Here is a 24,812-nt window from a genome sequence, read left to right as displayed (position 1 = left end):
AGAGAGTAGACAGAGGTAACATGCGTCCTTATAGCACAGACTTCTGGGATAACAAATGACATGTTTGAAGTGCTCTTCGGTGAACACAGAGAGAGAGAGAATTACACGCACACCAAGAGAGAGACATACACACAGACGCACGTCTCCCTAGTATACTGTACCAACGTGGACTATCTATGGCTTAATTAAAGCCCAAATGCATAATATACATTTATATTTTGTAAGTGTGCGTGTGTGTGTTTATATCATAGCGACTGTAGTCTGAGTCTGCATAAATAAATAGTGCCTCTGCATGAATATTTATATTGTCAATATCATTAGCGATGTATCGTAATGGAGGCCATGTTTTGCACTTGAAGCCATGCCAATTTCTTCTGTGGTTGTTTATTTTCTGGCTTGTTGTCCCAACAAGTAGTTCTAAATAAAGATCCTCATTATTCTCGTAACATTATGCGCTCATTCACTGTACCATAGTAGGATGGCCGGGTATGACCACTGTTAAAACCCCAATTATGTGTCAGAATACAAAGTTGTCTTAATTACTGACCTCATAATCATGTCTTTTTATTGTCAGTACAACACATTCATCCGTATTTAGCATCTGTTGTCGTTGCCCTTAACCAATACATGTCGGCTTTATAGCAATGACTTTCTCCTCTTTGTTTCTATGTTTCTTATTTAGCCTCTGTCATTGTGGATTATTTTGCATTCACCCTTCGCTCCGTTTATTCCATTAGCAAAATGTCTGATATTTTACTCAAAGAAGATACTCACTTCCTTTCTCCCCTTTCTCTCTCTCTCTCTCCTCTCTTCTCTCTCTCTCTCTCTCTGTAGTATTTGTCCAGGCCAGTAAGCTCCAGCAGCACATCTTCTCAGCCCATGGCCAGGAGGATAAGATATACGACTGCTCCCAGTGCCCACAGAAGTTCTTCTTCCAGACAGAGCTACAGGTGAGCCCAAACACAGGCCACGTAACGGTCACCACCACCATCAAGCGCACACATAAACCTATACACACACACTCGTGTGCGTGTACGCATGAGCACGCAAACGCCCACGCAGGCACACACACATTTCATTTTGCCTCCTCTCTGTCCCGGTTGGGATGGGAGACTCAGACAGAATTACTCCAATTGGTTTCCAAACTAATTTGTGATCAACCGATACACAATGATTTGATTTGCTTATTAGACCTAAAATATCTGGAATTAGAAGGATTAGGGGAATGTGCTTTTTGGGGAGTAATTACTATACTGTATAGAGGCCGAAACACAGTTGAGTCAATAATATGCCTCCATTTACCAGCCCTGTAATCACAGAGGAGACACTCATGGCTAAATATGATCTGTTTCCGTAGGGATACCATATCTGCCCTTCAACAAAGTTAGAATTTGGACTCTTATGAACTCTCCACGTTGTAGGGATAATCCGTTTTCGAGCAATCTCTTCCCACTGTCCTCAGAGTACTTGAACAAAAACTAAAAGGCCTTATTTTATTTCAGTCTTCATCTGTTGTTTTCAACCAGCTCAATCGTCTTTTGGGGAATTGTGCCCTGGCAGGACATGCCATGTCTTTCCTCGTTTCTTGTACAAATCCCTTGTATCTGAAACATTGTGTGTTGGCGCCTCGTGAGCACTGAGTCCTTAAAATATACGAATATAGCCATCTGAGTAGAGCAAATTTAAAAAAGCACCTTGTGAAACCCACTAGTACCGAACACCAGTCGACTGACCACGAGCCCCAACCACCACAGACACGGTCGGATTAGTGGTGCTAGCTAAGTATTAGCATCTAGCCAGCTGACGTAAGGGTGCATCCTGGGCTTTAGCTTAGCATTGACCAGAGAGGAGATGTTCATATTGAGATTCAGCCAGTCAACACAGAGCCATGTGGTGCCAGGAGGAAGGTGAATGTGATCATTATGTACCAGGTAGTTGAGTCTACAGAACAGACAGCCATGAATTAAACAAGGGATTGAGGCATCACCTTCCAACATACAGGTTGGTCATGGAAGACCAGGTTATTAGTAACTTACAAGTCTTGTGTGTTCTGACAAACTCCTAGCTAGCATCGAGTACTCTCTCTTAACACAACATGGCAAACACAGCGTCTTAGTTATCCAATTTCATCTGTCATTGGAACTAATGTTTTGAGTGTTTTTGCTATTGCCGGGGTTGTTACAAGTACCTGTAAACAATCTCAAATAACCTGGGGATGTTTTTCCAACTTTTTACTCTGACATTTTTTGGGCATGAAGTGATCCTCCAGCTCCCGGAGGTGTTGTTTCGTGCTTATATTGTTTAACACCCTTTGTGAAGAGACGGTGAGCGAACATGAAAGACATATGGCACTTTGTTGTGGGGTTGTGAAAAGGAGAGCATGGATTGTGCTTAGGGATAAGACGATCATCATATTCTACCTGCACCGTGGCATGCTCTAGAAGCAACCCCCAATGGGTCATACACACACACCGAAAGACACATGTGCACACATACACACACACACACAAAACAGAGACGCGCACACACCTATACCTACACACAAAGACGCACACACACACACACACACACACACCTACACGCAAAGCATTTCCCACTTAAACACGCATTCATTACGACATTTACATAAATCCACATCATTACAGACACACAAGTTGATTAACACCAAAACCTCCAACTCCCCCTGGGGTTCCTTTTTTTAGAAGAAGAAGAAGAAATGAAGAAATGTGTTTTCAAAGGAAGGACATTTTTCTTTGTAGACCTAGAATTTGTGTTGTACAACGCGGACAGTATTTCCGATTTAAGATACATCTTCTGAGTGTTCTAGAATATAGATGTCTCTTCTCTACTGCATCCGCACTGCCACATACGAGATATAGTCAAGGTTTATGTACTGTGTACAAGTTGTTGTTTGTTGCGGGTTGTTGTTTTTGTGCCGACTATATCACTAGTGAAAATGTCTCCCTGACATGGTGAAGTAATTTGTCAATCTCTCTCTAGTGGAGCTATCATCCAGCGGTGAGGAGATAGATGCTGCTCCTCTCTCTGCCTGGAGTTTTGACTTACTCTCTCCTCCTCCACCCTGACACTCTGGCCCACTCTCTGGCTACCTCGGCTCCTCATCTCTCACAGTAGTCTGAAGAGGTCAGGGGGTTAGTACAGGCAGAGAGAGAGAGGAGAGGGAGAGCTGCCTGCCACGGTAGGCAAGTACAGGGAAGCAGCAATGATATTTTATTAATTTGCCGCTGAGATTCCCTGAAACAGACCAAAGGCTGTGACAGGTATTCAGCACTACCCCCCTCTCCCGCACCGCCTCCCCCCTCTCCCCCGCCATCCACCCATCCTCCCCCATCGCCTCCCCCTGTGAACTCTACCCTGCGAGGGGCGAGCCAATTTTTGCCGGCCTGTCGAGATGGATGATGGGAGAGCATCCGTCTAATCAGCCCTCCCAGGAACCCCCGCCCGGCTGCCTCCCTCGGACCGGACAGATTGACTGACTCCTGGGCCTCGGTGCCCCAGAAACCACAGTCCAGAAGAAACTCTGCTCTCTCTCCCTTTCTCGCTGTCTTTCTCTCTCTCTCTTTCCCTCTTTCTCTCTCTTTCTCTCTTTCTCTCTCTTTCTCTAGCCAAGCATTGAGACACATAGACCACCCCTTTGAGATATTTCATGAGGTGCTGATGGGGAGCTCCAATGGTTCAGTGTTGGTGCTAACAGGGCTAGCTGTGGTGTGGTTTATCCGCTTTCTTCCTCTCGCTCTCTCTCATTTTCTCTCTCTCTCTCTGACCACTCAACCTCTCACTACCCCCTACTGACCACCCCTACGGCCCACCCCCCACACAGTTATAAGAGTAGGAAACACATCCTCTTCTAGCCTCTCCTCTCCTCCAATCTACTCTACTCTAACACCCTCCCATGCTCAGGTTGTCTCTACCCATTACCTTGGTCGGACAAGCCAGGGGTTTGTGGGTACTTAGGAGTAGCCATGCTGAAATACAACGGCAAACTTAAAAATACACTTTTTCCTCCTGTTTCCTTGGTATTAGCTTCAGTGGATGTGTCTCTCTCTGCCTTGTTACATAAGGAACTGAGCCATGGACAATGCTCTGCTTGCTACTCTACTGGATTAATGAGGCAGATCTATTAACTGATGGTGGCAGCAGTGAATTAGCCACAGCTTAAATTGGACATTTCTATGAGTGGAAGTTAATTTGTTGAAAGAAGCACATAAGTCCAGCAGCTCATCATTGGCCTGCTTGTGTTGCGATAGCACCGCAAGTGCACATGCGTGGGATATCTCCTCCCTCTCTATGGCGATGAACCCTAGTGCTCCTAAGCCTCCAAAGACAAGACAATGATATTCAAGTTACACAACAGTGAAGATTGCATTTTTTTTCTGGGATGAGATTTCCCCCCCGTTCCACTTAGCCGGGGCTCTTCTTTATCCTTCCTTTCATTATCATTCCTTGGAAGTGAGCGGCGTGAGATTGTAAGTCCTGCTCCAGTTGATAGAGGAGGACAGTGAGTGGGTATACGAGGACTTCTCTCCCTTTCCTTAGATACCCGCAGGACACGCACCTTAATTGGAGGGTCTTTTAAAAGATTCCTTCAAAGACGACTCCGCTCGGTCCAAAGCTCCAGCTCTTTAATGAGTGCTAGAAGTGACAAGAGCATGTCTGTATCATGTTGTACTTCCTCTCCTCACAAATTAGACTCTCCTTCTTTCTCAGTGTGTGACGGCCGTTATTGCCAAACGGTGGCCGATTTTTGTGTTTTAATTAAGGAAATTCATCATTTTTGTGTTTTAATTAAGGAAATTCATCATTTTTGTGTTTTAATTAAGGAAATTCATCATTTTTGTTTTTTAATTAAGGAAATTCATCATTTTTGTGTTTTAATTAAGGAAATTCATCATTTTTGTGTTTTAATTAAGGAAATTCATCATTTTTGTGTTTTAATTAAGGAAATTCATCATTTTTGTGTTTTAATTAAGGAAATTCATCATTTTTGGGAAAATACATTCTTTTTTTTAAATGAAAAAATATGATATCTTGAAAATAAAGCAGAATAATCACCATGGGTTCACTGTATTGCTAATGATAGTATTGCATTAGCATGTGTAATAGCATATCACGTGTAATAGCATAGCATGTGTAATAGCATAGCATGTGTAATAGCATAGCCCACTCTGTAAACAATATTAGAGTGATTTCTCAACGTCTGCGAGAGCAAAAAAAACGGACAGTCATCACACTAAATATTATTTCATATTTATTTAATATTTATTTAAGAGTGTCAGTGTTTTTTGGTGGGCTCTCGCAGACTTTGAGAAACCGAAACGAGGCAAAGCATCATTCAGACATGGCGAATTGGGACTACAATTCCCATGAAGATTGATTTTAGAATTTACAATTTGGAATATGTCCCCACCTTTAGTGCACCATATCCCCTAACACGTGCCACTCTGAGGCAGATCTACATTTGTTTAGCCCTCAGTGGCTTGCCAACACCTAGCTTTCTGAGAATACACTATCTTCATCTGCCAAGTGTGACAGCTTCACATGCGTTTGAACTTTTCTTTGTACCTTTTTAAATGACATGCCGTTCTTCTCTTCATCCGCCCATGTGCTCACAGTGCTGTCACCATTTCAAAAAAAAGTTGAAATAAATAAAAGGGCACAACTGTGTGTTTGTGAAGCGCCATCATTAATATTTAAGCTTATTTATAATGATGTACAAACACGCTGTACAAACAGTCGTCAGCGCTGTAAAAGGGGAAGTAAACATTGTGAGATGAATGGCGACGACGTAACACAGTCTCGGCATTCTACTTTACTACTGTAGGTGGATCAGAATTAGACAGCATGGCAAACCTAATGATCCTAAGAGGATTTTCTCTCTGCAGTGTGTGTGTGTGTGTGTGTGTGTGTGTGTGTGTGTGTGTGTGTGTGTGTGTGTGTGTGTGTGTGTGTGTGTGTGTGTGTGTGTGTGTGTGTGTGTGTGTGTGTGTGTGTGTGTGTGTGTGTGTGTGTGTGTGTGTGTGTGTGTGTGTGTGTGAGAGACATTTGTGTGAGTGTGTATGTACAGTATGTGTCTTTGTTTCTTCCTCTCCCATGGTGGGTCTGATGTGTGCATGCAAACACAGTGTCTGGAGGGAGACATGACAAAAACTCCCAGAAGCCTTTGAGGCATTCTTTTCTCTTCTTCTTCCTCCTCCGCTTGCTGTTCTACTGGGAGAAGTTAAATCCAAACAAAGAGAGGGAAGGATGCTCTGTGTTGAAATCCATCACCCAGAGTTGATCTGTTCCCTAACCGTTTCTGTTGTACTTTTAATTTGACTTTCTGCAACTTTGATAAAGCATGTCATTAACACTGGATGAGAAATTCATTACAGGTTTAATTTACCTGGTCAAATAGATTCACTTTGCAAGTGTCTGATTCTAAACGTGTTTCTACAAATTGCTGTTGAGGCTAGCTGGTCCTCACAGAATCCAATCGCACATTTCCTCATGGATTTATTTTCAAACACTGTATGTACAGTAATTATTAGACACTTCCGTTTCGTAAAGACATGATACATGACACCAATTGTGTGGCTGTTAAAAGCTAATATCCTAACTGTCTCACTCCAAACAAGTGGCTAAACTTGAGACTGCATTTGTTCCTTGTTGGCATCACAGTTTCAACTCTCACCTTGTGAAGTGCTCAATCTAACAGTAGCCTCAAATTCGCTCCTAGAATTCACTCTGTCACTGAAGTAGCTATAGCAGCAAGGGAGACAGAGGAGTAATGAGTGAGATTTGTAGGAGTGAGATTTCTGTGCTGTAGCATCATCACCTACACCAGTCAAACTCCTGTCCCTAAGTGAAGTGGTTAAATGTGAGAGTAATTGTGTTTAGTTTCTGGGACTGACATGTGGAGCTCCATGGAACCCATCTCCCTCCCAGTGACAGGCTTGGATCCCATCCCCTCTACCCCCCTGCCTCAGTCTAATTAGTCTGTGTAGCCCAGGGCTCATGTCCTACCAAGACCCATCCCCCCATCTACTTCCCAAGATGGCTCCCCTAAGAAAGATCCTTAATTGGGTTCTTAAGTCATAGTCTTCATTTTTAGTGGGGAAAGGCATCTGTGTTCTGTAGCTATCACCTCAGAAATCAGTTTGGATTATTCTCTCTCCCTTTCTCTCGCTCACTTGCTTTTTCTTTATCTCCCTCACACACTCACATACATTCCAGTTTTCTCCAGCTCCCTCACTCTCTCCCTGTTTATCTCTTATCTCCAACTCTTTCTCTCCACCTCCCTTCTTTCCCTCAACTCTCCATCTCTCTTTCTCTATCCCTCTCTTCTCTTCCTCTCCATCTCCTCACTTTCTAACGCCCCGTTCCCCTCTCTCTCTCTCTCTCTCTCTCTCTCTCTCTCTCTCTCTCTCTCTCTCTCTCTCTCTCTCTCTCTCTCTCTCTCTCTCTCTCTCTCTCTCTCTCTCTCTCTCTCTCTCTCTCTCTCTCTCTCTCTCTCTCTCTCTCTCTCTCTCTCTCCTTTCCTCTAGTCTCTTCACATAATGAGGCTCCATAATAACCCAGCGGTTGTGCAGTTGTTTTGCTATCTCAGTCAAACAGCAGGATCACCCCATAGTGGGTTTCTAGCACCATTCACTTGTCTACTTAGACAGGGTAATGAGTATCATTTGGAGGAACAAAGCACACTAGCCCTCCAATCGGGTGGTCTGTCTTTTCTCGCTACACCTCAGAAGAGAAGGATTTCACCGTTGTTTTAGGTCTTTTGTACATCCAGCCAGACAATTCCAGCTATTACTCATTTATTACATAGCTATTATACACATAACCACATGCCAGGCTAATAAGACACACACACACACACACGGACACGGACACACAGACAAACACACACCAAAGACTCCCCACCCTAGCCCCAGAGCTGTACTGAATGTCCACGAGTCCCCAGGCACCACACTTCAAACAAGACGGTCGGTTACCAAGGAGACCGTGGTGGTTGTGGCCAAACAGCGGACGAGGTCGGCTCTCCCTACGGCCTGATAAGTGTTGACTGTGGAGAATGCCAGCTGCTAGTTTTATTTATTTATTTGTTTGTATTCTTCATTGGCTAAACTGGCTAGCAGTAAACCTGGCCTGAGGCCAAACAGGAAGGTATTACACCCCTAGTGGACGTGCCAACAGTGGGGAATAAGGCTCACTCCAAGCAAAGGGGGACTGAGTCAATCCTGGCTTGTGTTCGTCAACACACAATCACTACTCAGACGGGACCCAGGGAACGTAGTACTGGGACCGCATGGGCCTGCTCTGTCTGGTCGTAAGGGTGAACTTCACAGACACAGGTCATATATGATCAGTTTTGTTACAATACGTGGAAAACACAATAACACACCCTAGAACACAATGGCTATTTAGTGCTTTGTGGAATGGAATATAATTTGCCCAGTGCTTTGTGTTCGTAGTTCAGATACAGCATGACCCATATATGTGTCTCTTAAAGCAGCCCAGTGTTCATGTTAAAAGGTCAAATGGTTAATGGTCAAAGAGAAATACAAATAGCTTCTTAACAAAGAGCAAGAAATAATAAGACTGTCTGTCAGTGGTCTGAGTGGGGAGTGGAGGTTTGCAACTCTGTTTCTTATTGGTCTATTAACTCATGTATCTCCTGGTGGTGTTACCAGGCAGGCCAAAACTCCATCAAACCAAAACAGGCAGAAATTTCAGGCGGTATTTTCAAGCATTTTTATCATAATTTTCACAATTTCACAGTGATATTCCAACTTCATATTGTGGAAATATATATAAAACATAGGAAATCATGTTTTTGACTGCACTGGGCCTTTAACCTGTTATCTGTTCTGAGGCCTGTGAGGTCTTTGTCTCAGCATAGCTCAGCGGCAGCCTGCTCTGCTCTTATGCCTTAATTAAACTCCTGACTGATGACTAGCAGTGTGCTGCGGCTGGATCTCTGTGGTTTGGCGCTCCGCTTGCTCCCCGTGCTCCAGATGCAGCTATGTTAGCAGACTTATGACAGCTACAAGCAGAGAGGTAGTTTCAGCTCACACTGACTAGACATGGGGGGCTAGCCTCGGGCTGTTACGGTGACCGTATTACCGCTACACCGGTAATAGTCAACACACAATCACTACTCAGACGGGATCCGGTCATGAGTCTTGACGGCATTCAAATACCACGTGATCGTTTAGTCACGGTAATTAGGCTTCTCCAAGCTCTGATGCTGCTGATGGTCATTAGTAGCCTACCAAACTTGTTAACTGCCTGGTACTCAACACTCTATTGTCCCTCTAATCACTCTGACATCAATGTAAATGTAATCGAAAATCTAATCAAACACTTCATGAAAGCCCATGAGCTCATGTTGCGCAACATTTCTATAGGCTATGCAGTATCTTAAATATGCATCTGGGAATTGGAAAGGACACTCGCAGTTGCATCCCCGATGTGTCACTTGTAGCCTGTTAGAAAGACCCGATCACATGACGGGCATTGGCTAATAAGAATTTAGCTATCTGAGAGAGCCATGTGAGTGAGAGGTGCTTCGGAGCATGCAGCCAAGAGAAGGGAATTATAATTATTATATTCAGCCCAAGAGCACAACGGCCACTGGCCGCAAAAGGCACGGATTATTGTGTTTGTCAAATTGTGAATGTGAGACTGATGAAGTGTGTGCAACCTGCGCAAAAAGAACAAAGCAGAGCACATGCCTTTCATGCAACTTTTTTCAAATCATCAGTACAGTCGCATCTTGCAGCCTTAGAATGTATTAAAAATCAAAACATAGAACCCAACTTTTGTATCACAACTAAAGTTGCATTAATAACTCTAAATAAAGCATATAGGAGGACCTGTTTCTTTGATAACTGCTCAACACAATAGCCGCATGTGTGCACTCCCTCAAATCGTTTGGAGAAAATATCCTTTATATTTTATTCAGCTATGTTCAATTGTATTCTTCATACCATAAAATAATGCATGGTCTAATAAATCAAACAAGGTCTACAGTGCATTTCTAAGCACATATTGTTTTCCAAATGCACTAGTGTAGCCCACAGCCATATGGCATAGCCAGATCAGGGCCTAACATGAGGACAACTCGGAGTACTACATTTTCTTAAATTATGGATTTATTGTGATGGTGTAGGCTATATTATATAGATTTATTAGACTTTTTAAAATGTAGATGTTCCAAAGGTCTGCATCATTGGATTGTAGGCTATGCGTGGAAGCCAGGCCATACCAATTGTGTTTATGTTAATGAACAGTCAATTACCGTGAGACCTGCAGTTATTTGCTTGACAATCACCGGCTGACAAAATGTATTGACTGCCACAGCCCTAGGCTAGCTGCTACTGCTTAGACATGGGGAGGGCTAGCCACTACTGACTAGACATGCTGGAGGTCTAGCCACTACTGACTAGACATTAGGAGGCTAGCTGCTACTGCTTATACATTCTAGAGGGCTAGCCGCTACTGACTAGACATGGGAGGGCTAGCCGCTACTGACTAGACATGGGAGGGCTACCGCTATTGACAAGACATGGGAGGGCTAGCCTCTACTGACTAGACATGGGGAGGCTAGCTGCTACTTCTTATACATTCTGGAGGGCTAGCCGCTACTGCTTAGAGATGGGTGGCTAGCTGCTACTGCTTAGACATGGGAAGGACTAGCCACTACTGACTAGACATGGGGAGGGCTAGCCACTACTGACTAGATATGAGGAGGGCTTGCCACTACTGACTAAACATGGGGAGGGCTAGCTGCTATTGCTTAGACATGGGGAGGGCTAGCCACTACTGACTAGACATGGGGAGGCTAGCTGCTACTGACTAGACATGGGGAGGCTAGCTGCTACTGACTAGATATGGGGAGGGCTAGCTGCTCCTGCTTAGACATGGGGAGGGCTAGCCACTACTGACTAAACATGGGGAGGCTAGCTGCTACTGACTAGACATGGGGAGGGCTTGCTGCTACTGACTAGACATGGGGAGGGCTTGCTGCTACTAGGGCTGACAATAGCAAAATGGTGGATGTCTTGGATGGAACACTGGTCACTTCAATAATGTTTACATACTGTTTTACCTATTTCATATGTATATACTGTATTCTTGTCAAGGTCATCCTATTCAACTATTGCTATTCTATCCATGTATTCTTCAGATATACTATATATTCTATCCACATACTGTCCATAATGTCTATACATCCCATCATATATATAACATTTGATTTGATTTTGGATTTGATTTGGATACATGTAGAAGAAGAAATGGGAGTCAGAACTAGAATCTGTAGAATCCCTTGCTCATATGAATGTATGATTTAGAAGAAAGGTTAAGTTCATGTTCATACATTACATGGCCCAAAGTTAATTGTTTGCAAAGCCTGGGTTTTGGCTAGCGGTCGATCGATTATGATTTTTCAACGCCGATAACGATTATTGGAGGACCAGAAAAAGCCGATACCGATTAAATAAATGTAAAAAATATATACATTTGTAATAATAACAATTACAACAATACTGAATGAACACTTATTTTAACTTAATAAAATACATCAATAAAAATCTATTTAGCCTCAAATAAATAATGAAACATGTTCAATTTGGTTTAAATAAATCAAAAACAAAGTGTTGGAGAAGTAAAAGTGCAATATGTGCCAAGCTAACGTTTGAGTTCCTTGCTCAGAACATGAGAACATATGAAAGTTGGTGGTTCCTTTTAACATGAGACTTCAATTCCAAGGTAAGATGTTTTAGGCTGTAGTTAATATAGTATTTATAGGACTCTTTCTCTCTATACCATTTGTATTTCATATACCTTTGACTATTGGATGTTCTTATAGGCACTATAGTATTGCCAGTGTAACAGTATAGCTTCCGTCCCTCTCCTCGCCCCTACCTGGGCTCGAACCAGGAACACATCGACAACAGCCACACTCGAAGCAGTGTTACCCATCGCTCCACAAATGCTGCGGCCCTTGCAGAGCAAGGGGAATAACTACTCCAAGTCTCAGAGCGAGTGACGTTTGAAACGCTATTAGCGCACACCAAGCTAACTAGCTAGCCATTTCACATCGGTTACACCAGCCATTAGGCTGATAGGCTTGAAGTCATAAACAGCGCTGTGCTTGCGAAGAGCTGCTGGCAAAATGCACGAAAGTGCTGTTTGAATGAATGCTTACGAACCTGCTGCTGCCTACCATCGCTCAGTCAGACTGCTCTATCAAATCATAGACTTAATTATAACATAATAACACACAGAAATACGATCCTTTGGTCATTAATATGGTCGAATCCAGAAACTATCATTTCGAAAACAAAACATTTACAGTGCCTTGCAAAAGTATTCGGCCCCCTTGAACTTTGCGACCTTTTGCCACATTTCAGGCTTCAAACATAAAGATATAAAACTGTTTTTTTTTTTGAAGAATCAACAACAAGTGGGACACAATCATGAAGTGGAACGACATTTATTGGATATTTCAAACTTTTTTAACAAATCAAAAACTGAAAAATTGGGCGTGCAAAATTATTCAGCCCCTTTACTTTCAGTGCAGCAAACTCTCTCCAGAAGTTCAGTGAGGATCTCTGAATGATCCAATGTTGACCTAAATGACTAATGATGATAAATACAATCCACCTGTGTGTAATCAAGTCTCCGTATAAATGCACCTGCACTGTGATAGTCTCAGAGGTCCGTTAAAAGTGCAGAGAGCATCATGAAGAACAAGGAACACACCAGGCAGGTCCGAGATACTGTTGTGAAGAAGTTTAAAGCCGGATTTGGATACAAAAATATTTCCCAAGCTTTAAACATCCCAAGGAGCACTGTGCAAGCAATAATATTGAAATGGAAGGAGTATCATACCACTGCAAATCTACCAAGACCTGGCCGTCCCTCTAAACTTTCAGCTCATACAAGGAGAAGACTGATCAGAGATGCAGCCAAGAGGCCCATGATCACTCTGGATGAACTGCAGAGATCTACAGCTGAGGTGGGAGACTCTGTCCATAGGACAACAATCAGTCGTATATTGCACAAATCTGGCCTTTATGGAAGAGTGGCAAGAAGAAAGCCATTTCTTAAAGATATCCATAAAAAGTGTCGTTTAAAGTTTGCCACAAGCCACCTGGGAGACACACCAAACATGTGGAAGAAGGTGCTCTGGTCAGATGAAACCAAAATTGAACTTTTTGGCAACAATGCAAAACGTTATGTTTGGCGTAAAAGCAACACAGCTGAACACACCATCCCCACTGTCAAACATGGTGGTGGCAGCATCATGGTTTGGGCCTGCTTTTCTTCAGCAGGGACAGGGAAGATGGTTAAAATTGATGGGAAGATGGATGGAGCCAAATACAGGACCATTCTGGAAGAAAACCTGATGGAGTCTGCAAAAGACCTGAGACTGGGACGGAGATTTGTCTTCCAACAAGACAATGATCCAAAACATAAAGCAAAATCTACAATGGAATGGTTCAAAAATAAACATATCCAGGTGTTAGAATGGCCAAGTCAAAGTCCAGACCTGAATCCAATCGAGAATCTGTGGAAAGAACTGAAAACTGCTGTTCACAAATGCTCTCCATCCAACCTCACTGAGCTCGAGCTGTTTTGCAAGGAGGAATGGGAAAAAAATTCAGTCTCTCGATGTGCAAAACTGATAGAGACATACCCCAAGCGACTTACAGCTGTAATCGCAGCAAAAGGTGGCACTATAAAGTATTAACTTAAGGGGGCTGAATAATTTTGCACGCCCAATTTTTCAGTTTTTGATTTGTTAAAAAAGTTTGAAATATCCAATAAATGTCGTTCCACTTCATGATTGTGTCCCACTTGTTGTTGATTCTTCACAAAAAAATACTGTTTTATATCTTTATGTTTGAAGCCTGAAATGTGGCAAAAGGTCGCAAAGTTCAAGGGGGCCGAATACTTTCGCAAGGCACTGTATTATTTCAGTGAAATACGGAACCGTTCTGTATTTTATCTAACTGGTGGCATCCCTAAGTTTAAATATTCTTGTTACATTGGACAACCTTCAATGTTATGTCATAATTACGTAACATGTGGTTAAGGGCGCTGTACTGCAGCACCAGCTGTGCCACCAGAGACTCTGGGTTCATGCCCAGGCTCTGTCGTAACTGGCCGCAACCGGGAGGTCCGTGGGGCGACGCACAATTGGCCTAGCGTCGCCCGGGTTAGGGAGGGTTTGGCCGGTAGGGACATCCTTGTCTCATCGCGCACCAGCGACTCCTGTGGCGGGCCGGGCGCAGTGCACGCTAACCAAGGTTGCCAGGTGCATGGTGTTTCCTCCGACACATTGGTGCGGCTGGCTTCCGGGTTGGATGCGCGCTGTGTTAAGAAGCAGTGCGGCTTGGATGGGTTGTGTATCGGAGGACGCATGACTTTGGGGAGGAAAAAGGGGTCAAATTAATTTGAATAAACAAAAACAAAAAAAAATAATAATTACGTAACATTCTGGCAAATTAGTTCGCAATGAGCCAGGCTGCCCAAACTGTTGCATATACCCTGACTCTGCGTGCAATGAACGCAAGAGAAATGACACAATTTTACCTGGTTAAAATTGCCTGCTAACCTGGATTTATTTTAGCTAAATATGCAGGTATACTTTTGTGTATTGATTTTAAGAAAGGCATTAGTGTTTATGGTTAGGTACAGTCGTCCAACGATTGTGTTTTTTTCGCAAATGCGCTTTTGTAAAATCATCCCCCAGCGTTGCATCGATGATATGCAACGCAGGACACACTAGATAAACTAGTACTATCATCAACCATGTGTAGTTAACTAGTGATTATGATAGATTTGTTTTTATAAGATAAGTTTAATGCTAGCTAGCAACTTACCTTGGCTTCTACTGCATTCGCGTAACAGGCAGGCTCCTCGTGGAGTGCAATGAGAGGCAGGTGGTTAGAGCGTTGAACTTGTTAAGGTTGCAAGATTGGATCCCCCGAGCTGACAAGGTGAAAATCTGTCATTCTGCCCCTTAAAAATCTGTCATTCTGCCCCTTAACAAGGCAGTTAACTCACCGTTCCTAGGCCGTCATTGAAAATAAGAATGTGTTATTAACTGACTTGCCTAGTTAAATAAAGGTATAAAAAAAATACAGATTTCCAATTGTTATGAAATCGGCCCTAATTAATCGGCCCTTCCGATTAATCGGCCGACCTCTAGTTTTGGCGCTTTTCTGTCTTTCAATGTCCGTTGAAATGTAGCAAATTAAATTTACTTGACTTCTCAGTCCTTCTTAACTCCCTAAATTATTCTGTAGTAAATGATTTACTCAGTAGCTAGGTTTCCATCCAATTGGCGACTGATTTTTATGCAAATATTCTAAAATCACATAAAAACAATATGAACATTTTCCCACCAGAGATGTTGCCATCAAATTGACTTGTTGCGGATTAAAGGTTGTGCCCGATGACGTAGTGCAAATAGAAATACCTTTTGCGATTAAATTCCCATATACCGAAAAAAAAATACAAGTTAAATGGGTTTCCATCGTATCTGGTACAACAGGTACACATTTCTATCCAACATACTTTACTCGCATCAAAAGGTTGGATGGAAACCTAATTAGTGTTGTGAATTGGTGCTCATAAAACGTGAGAACAAATGTTTAACATTTGAAGTATGGCTCTTTGAGGCCTAATGGATCTGATGTTTTTCACCTGGCCTGGCCTGTGCTCTGAGTTGCCTGGCCTCACACTTGTATAATATCATTTCTCCTCGACTTTCCCCGAGATTCAGGGGTCCCCCAAGACCCAAGCTTAGAGACTCATTATTGTTCACTCTATCAGCTTTCTGAACACTCTATAAACGCAGAACTCTGGCTACAACCAATAAGAATGACAGTGTCAGATGGTTTCTTAGTCCTGATAGAGTTTTGCCTATATGTATGTATTATCAACTAACTACTAGCCAAAAGTTTTGATAGATTTCATAACTATTTCATCACTCTTGACTGTCTGTTTTGGGTAGTTTGTAGATTAGATGTGTAGGAGTAAATGAGAGGTTCAAAATGGCCGCTGATCCGTTTGGCCTTTTCCTCCGCAGAGCTGATGTAACAGGCACACCTTTGTTGCCTTGCCGTACTGGACCGGTGCTATCGATGGTTACCAGAGGAATGGGAAATGACATAAAGAATGATTAGTTAATAAATCAACTCCCCAGCCTGCATGCACTTTCCCTCTCTCCCTCTCACACTCTTTCTCTCACTCTCACTCCCTCTTCTTCTCTCTGTTAAATTCCTAAGACATGTTGCACCTGTTTGCATGGGTACACAGGTCCCCTGCAGGGCATTCTCCCCCCTCTCCTTCCTCTGCCCCCAAGGGCGTTGCAGGGATATGATGTAATCAGATGAAAGAAGGCGGATGGAGGGTTAACAGTGGCAGAGAGCCAGTCGATCAAGGAGAAAGAGGAAGAAGAAGAGGCTTCTCAGACACAGTATTCACTAGGGAGAGAGGCGGGTGCACATTATTGATCAGAGCAAAATTTAATTTAATGGAGAATTGACTACTAAGGGTTTTACCTTAGCTCTGCTGGTAAATGGGGCCTGCAATACAGCCTTATGGTGGAGCCCAGTGAGTGGTTGGGAAGAAGGACGATGGGGGGTAAGGGAGAGGGGAGAATGGGGGTAAGAAAGTTGGGTAATTGGGGGGAGATTGGGGGTTGGGGGGAAAGGAGATGGGGTTAGCAAGGAGATGTGGGGTAATGAGTTTCGGGGATTGGGTCAGTCAATCTGTTATGAATTGTGCATTATGCAGAAATAGCTCTGCCATTTCCTGGTTTCCTAATTTCAGTTTGTGACAAAACAAGTACATTAGAGTGTCTAGTTTGAGAAATGGACGCCTCACAAGTCCTCAACTGGCAGCTTCATTAAATAATACCCACAAAACACCAGTCTCAATGTCAACAGTGAAGAGGCGACTCCGGGATGCTGGCCTTCTAGGCAGAGTTCCTCTGCCCAGTGTCTGTGTTCTTTTGCCCATCTTAATCTTTTATTTTTATTGGCCAGTCTGAGATATGGCTTTTTCTTTGCAACTCTGCCTAGAAGGCCAGCATCCCGGAGTCACCTCTTCACGGTTGACGTTGAGACTGGTGTTTTGCGGGTACTATTTAATGAAGCTGCCAGTCTGTTTCTCAAACTAGACATTCACATGTATTTGTCCTCTTGCTCAGTTGTGCACCGGAGCCTCCCAATCTTTCTATTCTGGTTAGAGCCAGTTTAAGCTGTTCTGTGAAGGGAGTAGTACACAGCGTTGTACAGATCTTCAGTTTCTTGGCAATTTCTCGCATGGAATAGCCTTCATTTCTCAGAACAAGAATAGACTGACGAGTTTCAGAAGAAAGTACTTTGTTTCTGGCCATTTTGAGCCTGTAATCGAACCCAATAATGCTGATTCTCCAGATATTCAACTAGTCTAAAGAAGGACTGTTGTATTGCTTCTTTAATCAGGACAACAGTTTTCAACTGTGTTAACGTAATTTCAATAGGGTTTTCTAACGATCAATTAGCCTTTTAAAATGATAAACATGGATTAGCTAACACAACGTGCCATTGGAACATAGGAGTGATGGTTGCTGATAATGGGCCTCTGTACGCCTTTGTAGATATTCCATTAAAAAAAACAGCTGATTCCAGCTACGATAGTCATTTACAACATTAACAATGTCTACACTGTCACACCCTGACCTTAGAGATCCTTATTTATTCCCTATGTTTGGTTAGGTCAGGGTGTGACTCGGGTGGGAGAATCTATGTTTTCTATTTCTTTGTTGTTTTTTCCTAGTGTGGTTCCCAATCAGAGGCAGCTGTCTATCGTTCTCTCTGATTGGGGATCCTATAAAAGTTATGGGCACTGTGCCCATTCAATTTTCCGTTTGGGTTTTGTGGGGTGTTGTTTTCTGTTTAGTATCTGTGCCTGACGGAAATGTTCGCTTTCGTTTTTGTATTCGTAATTTTTGTTTTGAGTGATTCTTGACAATAAAGATCATGAACACTTTCCACGCTGCGCTTTGGTCCACTCTTCCTTACGACGACGAGCGTTACATACACTGTATTTCTGATCAATTTTATGTTATTTTAATGACCCCCAAACCTTTGAACGGTAGTGCATATTTGGCTGAATTACACTGAGTGAAGAGTTGCACACATTGGCCAGAAACTCACACTCTCTCTCTCTCTCTCTCTCTCCCCCCCCCCCCCCCCCTGTGGTCTCCACTGATATACAGACAGAACAGTGTCTCTCTTCCACTCTGTGGAGTTCAATATCCACAGAGGTAAAGGTATCATTTTCTTTTTACCTTTTTTTTTCTCTCTTTCTTTCTTTTCTTTCTATTTCCCTCCAGCCTGCATGGCTGCCACTGCAACTGAAGTCGTTTAGCACCATCCTTGAAAAAGCCCTCAGTGAGGAAAAACTCCTGGCATGTTTAAGGAAAAGGTAGAATGCAGTGTGTGTCAGACAGAGCATAGACGGGGATGGGCGGGGGGTACTCCCCAGGGGGGGGGTATTTTCCCCTGTAATAGCTGTTACGAGCCCTACATTATATCCAAGGAGCTACGTTCCTTTGGGGTCCAGACACACATACACACACACACACACACACACACACACACACACACACACACACACACACACACATACATACACACAGACGAGAGAAAAACACACACACTCTCTCCCAACCGCTTTGCTCGCTCCATGTCAATATCCTGCCATTTGAAGTCACGTACTGCAGGGGCTTCTGTAAGTCGCCGAGGAGCCGGGCTGACGGGTACTGGGCCGCATTCATTAATAGGGTTGCCGTGCTCCTGTCCCTCCCCAGCAACGCCACGGATGTCTTCACCGGGGTATGAGGGGAGAGGGAGGGGTGGTCGTCCCGTGGGGAGTCTCCTCCCAGACTCACTTAAAGGAGCTTTATTTCACAGAGAGAAGAGAGGGAAGAGAGAGAGAGGAGAGGGAAACAGAGGAAAGGCCAGGGCCGGCTCTTTAGAAGGGAGTGCAGGGGCCCCAATGGGGGCCCAGGCGAGCCGAGGCTAACCCTTCCAGGGGTCACACTCCCTCCTGCCCCCCGTCAAACAGCTTATTATCCCACCTGTCGGAAAGTAATCGCTCCGGCTGAAAGGAAAGGTGTCGAGGTGTTTAAATGCTTTGTATGGAGGCACTTGAAAGGGTAAAGAGGGAGGGGTGGAGGGGAGTAATGGACGAGGCCTAGCCTGCCTGAGGGATGCTGCTATGTTGATAAGACTGAAGGTGACTGTAGTCAGTACATTGCTAAACTCACCTTCATGGCTAAGGCTGTAGGAGTCACAACCTTTCATGGCTCAGGCTCTTTCCATGTTGTTTATTCAAAGATAATTCAGTCTTACCCAGAGTAAGCGTTTGTGTATGTGTGTGTGTTTGAATGTCAGTGTTCATGTGTGTATAATCGGTGTCAGTGCGTGCATGCGTGCTGATGAGTGTGTAACAGGTGTGTCTTGTCCGTGCCAGTGTAGAGAGTCCAAGGCCTTGTTTTTAACAGGGTGCAGCAAGTGGGGCATGTGGTTTGCATTAAAGGGATTAGCAGTCACTTCAAAAGATGACCTGGATTCAGCCCACCAGGGACTCCAGTACACCCCCCCTGGTCCACACTCCCTCCCTTTAAAAAAAACCTAGCTGGCACAGCTGTCCCCGCTACAACCACTCTCTCTCACCAAACCGGCGTGTGCGTGCGTGCGTGTGTAAAGATATTCAAACATCCTCAGAAATCCTGTACTTATTTTTCTGTAGTATATGACATTTCTCTAATTGCTGCATCTGAATCCCAAGTGTAATTGACCTGTTGTTATTCTACAGTAGTTACACTTCCAGTACACATTATGTAAACATGTCTATTAATATGGTGATTCATATATTCCATCACGGGTATTACATGGTAACTGTTGTTTCCATGGCCACAGCCATTGGTCTAATGTTGGCATTGTTGGTTGGGGATTGAGATGTTGGAGGGAAGGAGGCATTGTCAGCTCAGCAGTGACATGCCAGTAGAGGACTTAACCATATTTAACTCCAGGACATATTGATCCATATAACTATTGACTGCTGCTCGGTTTTGATTGGATTTGGGTAATGCAAACGCCACATAAACCCACAACATGACATTCACCACTCACAACACTACGTCAATCACTAACCCTCTGAAAAGCAATGGTGAATTCTACAGAATTAAAGTTTGCCTTGATGTGGAAAATTATTTATTTATTTTAGGTTATGAAAGTGTTCGAATTCAAACTTGCTAAATGGAAAAAATGTTGAATTAAATCAAATGTCCTTGTGTTGAATCTGATATTGATTCAGTAATTTCATTCCTTTCTTTCTCTCTCGGTTATTCCTCCATTTCAGAACCACATGTTGACTCAGCACAGCAGTTAACCAGGCAGATTATCAGTGGACCTGAGGAGGAGAGGAGAACCATACGGCGAGGAGGAGAATCATGTCTGACCCGGTCGGTCCTCCAGCCACCTTCAGTGCAATATCCCACTGGCTCTTTTGCACTGAACTTTGGATTCAGTTCACATCGGGAAGGAACATGTCACACACACAAAAAGAAGAAAGACGGATGAAAGACAGAGGGGTGAAAAAAGGACAGAAAAACTTAGCTCTGGTCTTTGACTGGTTGTTATTTCAACAAAACTGGCCAACTATCTTTGTAAATAGAAATTGTTCATGTGTTGCTTAATAACTTCAGCTATATTGCAGTCTTATACAGTATTTGCCATTGTACAGTTCTGAACCGTTTGTCCCCCAAAAAAGAACTAGAAAAAAATGACAATGCCACTGTCAGTCAGAAGAGGTGGAATTCATCAACAATGTGTTGGTGAAACAGGGTGCCAATGTGGGGTATTATTATGTAGGGAACAGGAAGTTGTGGTATGGTCAGTCAGGACCCTTTTCATCAGTGCCCATTTCCTGTATGTGGACACTATCCTGACCTGGTCACTCGTTACTGAAGCGGGTAGCGGGGTGCTTGATCACCAGCCGAACCTGAGATTGTGACATCACGGGTCTCATTCCAACATGGCTGTCCTTCTAGAAGACCAGCTGAGGACTGAATGGTGCATTTAATCTGGTCCTCCTGCCTGCGCAAGTTCGAATGAAAGGAAGAGAAAAAAAGAAGGAAAAACAGGATAGGGTTCTGATATATGCAAAAGCAGTGACACAGATTTGGAAAGGCCAGCTAGCTCCTCTGGTTGGCACGGGAACAGAGGCATCGTGAACCCCCTGTGTCTCCTAGAGCATTATGGGGGGGGGGGGGGGATCTCCAGCCCACTGATTTAAACCTGTACAATTCTGTTATTAATGTTTACTGCTCGTTCAAGCCTGGAGATTACTGGAATTTTTTTCTTCTCGTTTTTGTTAGCTCTTTGTATTTTAGATTTTTTTTGCAATGGGGAATACATCCATTTTGATTTGGGGTTGTTGTGGAGACTATACATGTATTACGTCTCTCTGTAGGGATGTGCTTATGAAACTTATGTCCTGGGCTCTCCTGAAGAGTTCCCAACTTATCCCCTTCCTTCTTCGTTTCCTGCGGTATCCCATTGCTCTGCTCTCTGCTCAAGCTGGAAGCTATTGTGGCGTTATTATACACCAATATAAATCAATCTGTTACAGATGTAGGATCTTAATTTGACCAGTTTTACAGCAGGAAAATCATTCTGCAGCAACAGGAAATGTGAATTATTGTGTGGATTATAATTCATTACCATTTTTGTAGCAGTTGATACATTTTTTGGTTAGGAAAAATCTATTCAAAATCAATTCAAAATCAAGTCAAATCAAGACAAACTTTAGAAGCCTTTTTAAATCTCGAGTACATTACAAGATTTCATTTCCTGATATGCAGGACATTTCCTGCAACAACAAGGTGATTAAATTAAGATCCCACATCTGTAAATGTTTTTGCATTCATTGAACCTGAGATGCACTTTTGTATGAAACTTTAATGTTTTGACCTTTTGATTGAGAATTGTTCATACTCAGTTTACAGGAAACTAACCACCATCTCCTGCTGCAGCAAAAGGACAGTTCTCTTCTCTGATGTTATTCAAATGTTATTGTACAAATATGGAGTTCTGTATTTGGCAGACCTCATTTTTGTGTTGCACATGTGATAAAATATTAAACATGTATGAGAAAACGGCTCCTACGGCCCTTCATTTGTGTGTTCATGTGTTTGTGTGTATGTGCATTTGTGTGTTTGTGCTCATGTGTGTGTGTGTGTGTGTGTGTGTGTGTGGATCAATTAATTTGATTAAGTAACAAGATGGGCCCTTGACAGCATGAACGTGATCATCTTCAAAACCTTACTTTTGGATTTTTGGTTTTAAATCAAATTGCTTCCTTTCAGCCTAGTTAGACCTTCGTTTAACTAGGCAAGTCAATAAATAACAAATTCTTATTTACAATGACAGCCACCGGGGAACAGGTTAACTGCCTTGTTCAGGGGCAGAATGGCAGATTTTTACCTTGTCAGCTCAGGGATTTCGATCCAGCAACCTTTCAGTTATTGGCCCAATGCGCTAACCACTAGGCTACCTGCCTTTCCCTTGGTTCCACTGGGGCTTCTGCCTAACGAACAGCTGAGGATCTTAAGGGAGGTCTGTGTTATTAATGACTCCATTACCCATCACCCTGTGCGGTCCCATTCCACACACCCTCGCACCAGGCCTATTAGGGAGCCTGCAGCTCTCCAGGGGACCACTGGAAGGAAATTATGTCTGCACTGAATGGGACAAAGCCCCATATAGTAACATCTGTCTGTCTTTACAGATGATTCCTCATAACAATGAGATGAAAAACAGAAAGTCGAAAAATAACTGTTATGACCAGGGACATGAGTCTGTCATGAAAAAGTATACATTTGACTAAGATGTTGATAGTACTTGGGGTGGGATTCTGAAATACGTTTTGCTATGTTTTCAATAGGATGATCAATGCCACTTTTTTTCAAACCAAAATTAAGATTTGAAATATATCGATTAAAGAAGTCAGCGCTTGGGAATATTAATTTGTACATCGTATACTGTTTCTCCTGCTTGCTGTTTTTATATATCAATACAAGAACATATATAAACACATAGCACCTCCCTCTGGTCTGTCTGTAGGATGGTTGACTGCTCGCAGAAACAATCTTGTCCAGACAAGACTATTGATCACGATGGCGAAAAATGTCACTTTATCTGTGCACGTCAAGGACAATTACTTACACTGGATTCTCCTTCACCGTAACCTAATGAACACTTATTCGTATTGCTGATCAGGTATCTGGTTTGTATTACCCGATGTAGAGGTTTTATCTGCCTTTTGTTTTGACCCCTCTTCATTGTGCTTTTTTGACTGACAATCTTTCCCAATTGAAATGGAATCCCACCACATTCCAAATGCAGAAATGGAATGGAATAGATCTTCCCACCAGTGTTACAACAGATGTAGACTAACAGTGAAATGCTTACGAGTTAAAGGTTAAAAAAAAAATCTAAATAGAAATAGTGACACAAGGAAATAGCACAGTGAATAACAATAACATGGCAATATATAAGGAGTACCAGTACCACTACCGAGTCGATGTGCAGGGGTATGAGGTAATTGAGGTAGCTATGTACAGTATATGTAGGGAGGGTTAAAGTGACAAGGCACCGGGATAGATAATACAAGGTAGCAGCAGCGGGTGGAAATTTGATGAGCTATTTAGCAGTCTTATGACTTGAGGATAGAAGCTGTTTAGAGTCCTGTTGGTTCCAGACTCGCTGTGCGGCAGCAGAGAGAACAGTCTAAGGCTTCTGTGGCTGGAGTCTTGGACTATTTTTTGGGCCTTCCTCTGACTGTCAAGCAGAACGCAAGCTGGGCAGCCATTAAGCAACTTTGCTTGCGTCTTCTCATGCCAGCCACTTTTAATACGCTTCAAGGGCATTCTAAACGGGTCCAGAACTTTGCGTTGCCAGAGATGGACTGGCCCACATCATCTATTACGTTAAATTGGGTGGCGGCCTCCAGCTCATATTTATGATTTAATTAAATTCACTTGTGAGGCGTATCATCGGAACCACTGTGGCCTCCCTTTCGCGAGCCAGCCTCAGCAATGAAAAACACAAACGCACATGTGCACTTACGCACATGCACTCTCTCACACACACACAAACACACAAATGAATACAAAAATGTGTTTTTCTGTCTCCTGCCCAAGAGTGAGACTTTGTGGGCGCTTTGGCAAGGGCACTCTCAGGGGCTCGTTTAAAAGCAATATAATTACACAGATCCCAGTCGTCTCCGACAGCAAGTGCTGGACCATATGGCCTGCACGGCCTCTACAGAGATTGCTTTACTGGGCTGATCCTCCATAATATGTCTGCACACATGTACTGTGCCTCTAGAAAGTATTCACACTCCTTTTTTTTTACAGCCTGAATTTAAAATAACACATACATACAACAACCCATAATCTCAAAAAGAAAATGTACTAATGAATTAAAAATGAAAAGCTGAAAAGTATTCAACCCCTTTGTTATGGCAAGCCTAAATGAGTTCATGACGGAAAAAAAGTCACATAATAACTTGCATGGACTCTGTGTCCAATAATAGTGTTTAACATGATTTTTGAAGGACTACCTCATCTTTGTACCCCAAATATACAATTATCTGCAAGGTTCCTTCTTGCTTACCAAGAAGACGTGTTACAGTTTTGACTTAAATTTGCTTGAAATTCTAATGCAAGACCTGAA

General features: G+C 43.1%; 1 protein-coding gene across 8 annotated transcripts in view; it reads left to right on the top strand.

Moving 5' to 3' along the window:
• Nucleotides 1-22,235, top strand: part of LOC139376132 (zinc finger protein 521-like) — a 143,076-nt gene extending 120,841 nt beyond the window's left edge. For 6 of the 8 annotated variants that reach the window (XM_071118358.1, XM_071118359.1, XM_071118357.1 and 3 more), the window contains 2 exons: nucleotides 835-950; nucleotides 20,434-22,235. In XM_071118358.1, the coding sequence (XP_070974459.1) occupies nucleotides 835-950; nucleotides 20,434-20,463 (146 nt within the window). In that variant the 3' untranslated portion in view covers nucleotides 20,464-22,235. The remainder of the gene's footprint in view (nucleotides 1-834; nucleotides 951-20,433) is intronic. The other 2 variants (XM_071118353.1, XM_071118352.1) reach the window with 1 other exon arrangement.
• The last annotated feature ends 2,577 nt before the right edge of the window (nucleotides 22,236-24,812 follow it).

Source organism: Oncorhynchus clarkii, chromosome 20 (genome assembly GCF_045791955.1).
Source record: "Oncorhynchus clarkii lewisi isolate Uvic-CL-2024 chromosome 20, UVic_Ocla_1.0, whole genome shotgun sequence".
Taxonomy (NCBI): domain Eukaryota; kingdom Metazoa; phylum Chordata; class Actinopteri; order Salmoniformes; family Salmonidae; genus Oncorhynchus; species Oncorhynchus clarkii.
This window is presented reverse-complemented; position numbering and strand designations above follow the sequence as displayed.